Source organism: Emydura macquarii, unplaced genomic scaffold (genome assembly GCF_026122565.2).
Source record: "Emydura macquarii macquarii isolate MOO-44397 ecotype Brisbane River unplaced genomic scaffold, CSIRO-AGI_Emac_v2 contig_691, whole genome shotgun sequence".
Lineage (NCBI taxonomy): Eukaryota > Metazoa > Chordata > Testudines > Chelidae > Emydura > Emydura macquarii.
The window spans coordinates 8,490,773-8,499,091 of NW_027130828.1; the positions used below are offsets into that span (position 1 = coordinate 8,490,773).

The following is an 8,319-nucleotide window of genomic DNA, read 5'->3' on the forward strand; positions in this document are numbered from 1 at the left end:
AAAGACTTTATTCTGGAATGATTACTCCACTCACAAAGCAGAATAATTATCATGGGCTAACAGTGACTTTGTTCTGGAATACAGCGGGCCCAGGAGGAGCGAGTCGGGAAGATCTATGCCAGCCAATTTCACCGTGTAGACAAGGTGCCACAGAAACCGGTGTGGGACCTAAGCATTAGCTAACTCCCCCTTTGAAGTCACTGTCGGGGGAAAGGGCCTCTGGGCGCAAGGTCACACTACAGCTGATATGATTCTCCCTCCTCCAGTTCTCACACACACACACACACACACACGGTGCAGCCGCCGCGCAGAGTGGCTGCGAAGCATCTTTCCGTGCATGCAGCCGCAACAGAAGGGAGCGTCTCAGCTTTCGTGCAAACGGATTTTGCCATTCCACGGTAGCCCCGGGGCGCCGTGCAGAGGCGATAGCGGGAGCGCAGGCGGCAGAAAGGGGCGCGGGGCCGGGGAGTTTGCACAGACGCAGGGGACCGGACCGCACCGCACCAGCTGCTGCATGCCGGGCGGGTCACGAGCGTGTTCTGTTCTAGTCTCTGCTGCGCTTGCGCACAGCCTCTGCAACCCTTGGCTGCGCGCGCGGCTCGCTGCACCCCTCCCCCACCACGCCGCGTGCACCCGGCTGCGCTGCCTTGGCGGGCCCGGCCGGCGCGAGGAGCCCGCGAGCTGCGCAAAGCGGAGGAGGCGGGCCGGGCACGGCAGGACATCCCGCCGCGCGCCAACTCGTGCTCTTGGGGCCCCGCCCAGCTTTACGTCATCAGCAGCCCCTCGCGCCTCCCCCGCCCTGACGTCCCCGAAGGCCTGCTCGGCCCGCCCCTCGCCGACGCCGTTTCTGCCAATGGGGAGCGAGGGGACGTTCTGCGTTCGGCTAGCGCTGCCTGCCCGTCGTGGGGCGGGGTGAGTCCCTCCCTCCCGCTCCGCTCCCCTGCTCTGCCCTGCCTGCCGGGCCGCCACGTGCGTGGGGGGTAGGGCCTCCGCTCCTTCCCTCGGCGCTCCGGCAGGCGGCGGCGCGCGGGTGAGGAGCTGCGGCGGGGCCGTCTCCGAGGGGCCTCTGGGAGCCGGCGGCAGGCCCGGGCCCGTCTCCCGATTGCTCCCTCGCCCTCTGTCCCCTTCCCCACGTTGCATCTCACGCCCTGTGCCCCCCGTGCTGTGCCCCGTTGCATCCTCTGTGCCCCCCGTGCTGTGCCCGCCGGTGCCCCCATTGCATCCCGCGCCCACCCCCTGCCCACTTCCCGTCCGTCCCTTACCCCTGTGCCCTCTCTATTGCTCTTCCCCCGCTGCTCTCTTCTCCGGTTTTCCCTTCTCCGTTGCACTGGCCCCACTTCCCCTCCCGTCGCCCCCGGTGCAGTTATAACATGGCTATTGCACTCCGCATTGTTGCATTTCTCTTCTTGCATTAAATAAAGTCCCTCGTTTCTCTCTCCTAAACCAGCTTTTATTTCAACACATCGGGCAAGAGGTGGACGTTGCAGTCCCTGGACTTCGGTTCTGACGCGAACCCCTGTGGCCCTGCTCCAGAGGATGGACCCTTTTGTGTGGCGTGCATCCTTGCTTAAACTGAGCCCCTCTTGACTCTGGGGAGTGACTGTACCTTCTCCTATACCTTAGTGCTGTTGCCAGGTGACCTGGATTAGCTATGGCCAGTCTGGCCACCAAAGACTCATACTTGCAGAGTTTAGCTAAGAAAATTTGCGTGCAGCAGGTCCTGGAGCCGTGGAAAAGAAAACTTGGTATTATTTTTATGATCTCTGATCTTTGTCCTGTGCAATGAGACTCCTTTCTTGATGCTAATTTCTGATTTCTAGAAACCCTGACTTGTAGCATGGTTTTCTTTATCACGCCGTTTGGTCTGGTCTGGTCTGGTTTGTACGACTTGGTAGGTAAAACCAAACCAGACAGTAGATTGCAGCCCACGAAAGTTTATGCCCACAGAAATTGGTTAGTCTTTAAGGTGCTACAGGACTCTTGTTTTCAAACCAGACTGTAACCTGGGCCCTGATCCTGCCAAGCATTTAAGCACATGTCATATTACTCACATGATTAGTCCCCTTGCCTACGGTGCAGCTGTTCATGTGCATAAAATTATACACGTGTTTTAAGTAGTTGCTAGACTGGGGACATAGTCAGGATGCAGTTGGGTTGTAGCTGGATTCTCCTAACATGGCTGACATTCTAGCATAGACACCTAAATCCCATAACTAAAAAGGGGCTTATGTCAGCATTAAAATTAAATGCAGCATGTTGCTGGGGCCCTAATTTTCAGTAATATCTGAATGGTGAGGAGGGGAGTGAAGAAAGAGCTTTATGAACCTTTTTTGTTCTTTTCAGGCAAGCGAGCTGGGTCTGGAGATACTGGCAGCCAGCCGAAGAAAAAGAAGAGAAAGAAACCCAGAAAGCAAACTGAGAAGGCAAATGCCCCGGCAGCCAAACAGGCAGCACCCAATACCAGCAAATCTGCTCCAGCCAAGCAGACAGTACCTAGTCTGAACAAGTTTACTCCAACCAAACCGACAGCACCCAGTGGGAGCAGATCCACTCCAGCACAAACAGCAGTGAGCAAAAGTGAGAACAGAACTACAGGTGAGAGGGCCTGGATGGCCTATTCACAGCCTAAATCTGTCTGAGTTGAGCATGGTCTGTCTTCCTTCCCCCAAGCCAGCAAATTGTGGGACTAGGAAGACTGTACAGCATCTACAAGCACAAGTATTGCGCTTGTCCTTTTGCTAAGATCAGACTGCAAACTGGGTGCGAGGTTCAAGACAAGCAAGATGTTATGTTGCAGCTGGGTCCTCTTACTGGAGATATGCAAATGAGAGCTGTTTGTAACTGCAGGGAAAAAAAGAGACTGTCAGTTCAGATCTAATCTAATTTTGTAAAAGCTTTTTATAAATCCTATAAGTGTTAGAAATATTTCCATGAGTTTGTAAAATTCTAAATTCCAATGCAAACAGTTGTTCTTAAAACAATGAACACTCTGTTGCAGGGCCTGCTGCCTAATTGCCAGAGCACCTGAACTCTAGACAAAATGGACTCTTGGACTCTAGACAAAATGGAAACTGATTAATTGACTTTTTCAGTGTTTCAGCTCGGAGAAAAGAAACATAGGTTGTGTGTTGTACAGCTCTTGCAGCTGGGGGGATGATTTAATGGACTAAAACTCCTGTTTGAAATAACTAGATTCCTTGGAGCCATGGTTTTGATCTTAGTGGGGTAGAAACTCGGCCCTTTTGCTTCCCAGCTATGTCATTTTGAGTTCCATGTTTGGGGATCTTCTGGAAGAGAGCTTTAAAAAAAAACTCACAAAGATCTTTCTTCACGGAGCAAATATTTAGCCTAAATTTTCTTTTTTCACAGTCCTTTGTAGTGTGTAGTATAGTTGATGCTGTCCACCTCCGAGGTAGCTCTCTTTCCATGGCACACTGAATGTATTTAGTTTGCAAAACTCTTAGAAATATAACATATTTTTCTCATTAAATGTTCTTATAGAAGTGAAGATTGATGTGAGACCAGATTCACACAATGTGGTTAGTAGGGACTTCTCTGGAATGGGTCCCACTGGAAGCTGTCAGTTCTTTCCTATGTGGCTAGTGCCTTTTTCTAAGTGAATTACTTCATTCTGCCACTCTTCTTACCAGGTGGGAAAAGCGATCCCAGTGCGTTTTCTGCTGTAAATATCTTACGTCAGAGGTTGCATGAGAAGATGCAAGAAATCTCTGGTCAGGTAAATGTATTAGCCTCTTGTTGGATATATTAGTTGGCACTTCTTTCCTACAGTGCAACTTGTTGCTGGGAGACATTGGGGCTGTGTGGCCACCCTGCAATATCCAGAGCTTGCTAAGTGACCTGTGAAGGGAATTCATGCTCATTGGAGGTGCTGTGCTTGGGGCTCTCTCCTGGGGGACACTCCTGTCGATGTCACTCAGGGTTCTGTGCATGAGTTGAAAGTAGTGTATGGCCCAGAGTGATCAGGGAAACTAGATAGGCCTCTTTGATAGCCAGTTCATACTCACTAGTCTTGGAGGAGAGCGTCCACCTGACCAAAGGAGGGGTACTGTGGTGGGAATCTCATGAGAGGTGAAATAGCTCCAGAATCAAGGAGTGAGGAAACCCCAGGTCCCAGAGTCTGTGGACTCCACATAGTCTGAGGCCAGGGATGGTAAGGGAGAAGTTCATTCACAAATGCATGAAGGATGGAGGTTAGGAGACTCCCAGAAGGCTGAGACAGAGCAGGATTTGGGATGCACAGCTGGAGTTGGGGTTCTGGGTGCTTAGCACCTGTGAAAGTCAGGTCCATAACTTCTAACCTTAGATTGTCCCGTGATAGATGGTAAATGTTTACAGCTGTGAGGAGAAATGTAAATCAAGGGAGTTGTAGTCATCTCTGCTGTAATATCTAAATTCTGCACAATCCCTTTACAGCCTCTGTTCCCCTTCTGGCCTTTCCCTTAGGGCAGCGCTAAAGAGCTTTCACCAGCAGTGTTGGAGAAGAGGCGCCGAAGGAAATACGAGAAGGAGAGAAAGAGGCGCCGAAGAAAGGAACTGAAGATGAAAGAGAAAATGGAGAAGGAGGGAGCCCAGGAGGCAGCTGCAGCTGTGGAGCCACAGCATGCGAAGGAGGAGAGCAAGGGCGGGATCATCTTCAACAGGGTCGAAGTCCATGAGGTTGAGGAGCTGAGCATGACCGAGAAGAAGAGAGAGAAGAGGAAGAGAGTGAAAGGCAACCTCACTCCTCTGACAGGCAAGAACTACAAGCAGCTGCTGAGCAGGCTGGAAGCCAGGAAGAGCAAACTGGAGGAGCTGAAGGACAAGGACCAAGAGAGAGCCCAGGAGCTGGAAAATAAGATGAAATGGACCAACGTCCTTTACAAGGCAGAAGGTGTCAAGATCCGTGACAACGAGGAGCGTCTGAAGGCTGCTCTGAAGCGCAAGGAGAAGCGCAAGGCCCAGCGCCAGAAGCAGTGGGAGAAGAGGACGGAGCATGTGGTAGAGAAGATGCAGCAGCGGCAGGACAAGCGGCGCAAGAACATCCAGAAGAAGAACGTGGCCAAGATGGAGCGCAAGAAGGACAAGGCCCGGAAGAAGGGCCGCATCCTGCCAAAGGACTTGGAGAAAGCTGGCGTGAAATGAGACTAGGGCTGCCAGATTTGGTGGCCTGGAAATGGACTCGTGGCCTGCGCGTACGGAGCTTGTTGTGGGATCTGTTAATAAACTGTTTTGTAAAACTGCTCTGACACCCATGCCTGGTGCTGTTTATCCCGTAGCCACCCAACCGATGTTTAGGCACCTACAGATTCTGCTTGATTTTTAGGGGTGCTGAGCACTGGGTATGGGATTGCTCGTGCCTCTGAAAATCAGGCTGTTAATATTTGACTGTTTCATTTTAAGATTGGGGGCCCTATTTTTTCCAATTTTATGACGCCTGGAACAGAACACTTATATTCCCGCTATCAGCTGACTAGCCCTCATATCTCTCTGATTGCATCTGTTTATCTGTTTGGGGGGAAAATCTGCAGCATCTCCATTCTCACTTAGTCTGTAGCATGTTAAGAGCATCTAAAATTGCATTGTATCGGATACATGCCTTCAGGGTTTGGCTCAATTAGCTCCCTTATTGCTTTCCACACCCAGCCCTCTCTTTCTAGCTTAATTCATCAGCTAACAATCTCCAACCCCCACGTTTCCAGTTCTAAACTTATTTTGAAGTTAATTTATAATCCCCATATCTCTTCAGTGTCAAAAGGGGCTATTGATTTTTGCTTTTGGGACTGTTGCAAATTTATGTACTAAATGTCAAGGAAGGAAAGAGCCATATATAATGCCCGATTCTTAAAGAGCACTGCAGGAATGTTCCCTGGTAGCCCCTCCGACCACAGATAGCAGAGCTGGAGCACAGGGTTTCCATATGGCAGGGCAGAGACATAGTTTTGTTTCTTTTGTACCAGCGCGAATATATTTTCCATAAACAAAAGAAGTGGAACTTCCATGGTGATTCAAATTGCTTCGTGCATGGTACCCTGAGGAAATATTTCAAGTTGTGGGGTCTCCCTGCTGCCCTAAACAAGCTGGAGGTAGTCCATGTCTAGATTCCCTTACCCCTCCACAAGAGGAATGAATGGGTATAGGTACAATATTCAGTCTCCCCCTGCCCCCCCGTATGTTGCTATAATGCAAACCCAAAGCATGTGCTGAGAAAGGGGGGGCATTGCACCCATAGAGAGTGAGTTATGTGGGCCTGTGGTGCCTGTGCTCAACCGATATTCAGGAACCTGGGCCCAGCTCCACCAATATCTCTGTGCTGCTGGGGGACTGGCCACGGAGCCTCCAATGGCGCTCAACCATGCAGGGGCAGAGCACAGCGGCACCCAGGGCTGCCCAGCTGTCTTGCCCTCCGGACACACAGGCTGGCCAGGAGCTGCTCTGATCCTGGCCCTGCCCCCAAGCAGTGCAGTGGCCAATCCCCCCACCCCTCTCCCATGTGGGCCTAGTGCCCTGGCCAGGAGCCGCTCTGGAGCCCCAAGCAGCATGGCAGCTGCACCCACCTCCCAGGCCCAACTCTCCCATGTGGCCCACCTGGTGCTGCCCCATCAGGGGCTTATAAGACAGGTGTGGGGGCAGTGGCGTACCTTGGGTCTCTGATGCCTAGGGTCCAATACTGTCGGTGGCAGCAGCGGGGGGGTGTCTGCGGGTCCGTTTCCTGCTCTCCCCTACTGCCACCGGCTGCTATGGGGGTGGCAGTGGTGTACCGAGGGGGCTGTGCCCCCGTGGGCTGGCCTGGGAGGGGCACCGGTGTTATAAAAGACTAGCAGGATCTTATTCAGGGGGACAAGGCAATATGCCACATTTATTGTACATGTAAATATTAAAAAGCAGTCACATTCACACACACATTCAGGAGGTTCTGCAAGCTGGTGTGATATAATTACCAGTCCTTTTATGCATTGCTCGAGTCAACCTAGTGGCCAACTAGGCTAGGCACGAGGAGGGAGCCAGGCCTCTGTCAGGGAGCAGGAGTGATGGGCTGGGCAGATGCCCCCGGGCCACCCCTACTTGGCCCCTGTGCAGCCAGAATCCCTGTGGCTCTCTCCTTGTTCCCAGCACAGGTGGAGGGGCTGGGTCAGCACAGCTGCTGGGGATGTGAGCACTGGGGGGGGCAGTCCCTCCAAGGAGGGCCTGGCTAGCGCCCCCTCCCCCCCTTGGTATGCCACTGGGGGCTTGGACCCGTTCTGGACACCACCAAAAATTATACAAACCTGGCGCCCATGTGCCTGCAATTTGATAGTAACATACAGAACTATGAGCTTTATTACTGTCTGTGCTGCATAGACATCGACACAGCATTCATTAAACTCCCAGGGGCATCCTGCTATACATGGGCCTCAGTTAAAAAACCTGAGATGGATTCTCTGGGGCCTGGCTCTTGTTTTGGTCCAAGAGTGAGACTGGACATGTGGCAGGGATGTTCCCAGGACACCATACTGGACTCTAATCAGAGGATGGCAAAGGAGGGACATCATGAACTCATTAGCCTACCAATTGTAAATGACTCTAATAGAGGATGGGGGGAGATAATTAAAGGGGAAGGAAGGAGTGCTAGATCTCTCATAAAGCCTCACATGCATTTTTAAAAGTTTTAATATGGGAAAACATTCTTTGAATTCTGATCTTTCGGTTATTCCAGTGTCCTCCATTGCAGCTTCTGGGTACGTGTAAAAATAAATAAAACCTGCAAACCTATCAAATTAGAAGTGGCAAAAAGTGCAAAAGCTCACCTGTAGTTCCAAGTTATGCATCACCATGGCATCTAGTCACCAGTGCATCACATTAGAAATAACCAAGAGTCCTCCTTCCCTCTAAATTTCAATCTGAGCTGCTCGTGTACGAGGATGGCGTACTCGAAGAGTAAAGTCTGATCTGACAGTGGCCCTTTAACGCAAAGCATTGTCTCTAGCGATTTAAAAACAATACAATCCTAGTATTGCCCACATTGGCACTGTGCCTTTGAGAGCGCAGCCTGGCGGTTAGCCGTGCCCGGAGCAGGTCTGCCCTAAACGGCATGATCACCTGCGTGCTGCTGGGACTAATTGGGTGTGTGGAAGCTTGGTGTGCTGCAGGCACCAAGTGGTTGGGAATCAGATGTTCCTAGTGCAGCCAAAGCCTCAAAGTGGCTTCTTGGGGCATATGACATGTTCTTTTAAAATTAAAAGGGCAGATCCTGTCTGGCTTGTACAAGTGCTTTGGAGGAAAGGGTTACACCCCCGCAACATCTGAGTCAGATTCCTACCTAAGGCCTGAGGGAGCACAAGG

The 8,319-nt window shown here is 51.5% G+C and overlaps 1 protein-coding gene across 2 annotated transcripts; it reads left to right on the top strand.

The window, feature by feature from the left end:
- Positions 1-820: 820 nt before the first annotated feature.
- Positions 821-5,240, top strand: SURF6 (surfeit 6). Of its 2 annotated transcripts, none has more exons than XM_067541880.1 (5): positions 821-912; positions 1,448-1,745; positions 2,344-2,595; positions 3,651-3,736; positions 4,465-5,240. In XM_067541880.1, the coding sequence occupies exons 2-5, from the start codon at positions 1,652-1,654 to the stop codon at positions 5,140-5,142; spliced, it is 1,110 nt and encodes a 369-aa protein (XP_067397981.1). In that variant the 5' UTR covers positions 821-912; positions 1,448-1,651; the 3' UTR covers positions 5,143-5,240. The 2 variants fall into 2 exon arrangements, with proteins under 2 accessions (XP_067397981.1, XP_067397980.1); XM_067541879.1 differs by lacking the exon at positions 821-912 and adding an exon at positions 917-1,030.
- Positions 5,241-8,319: the final 3,079 nt, after the last annotated feature.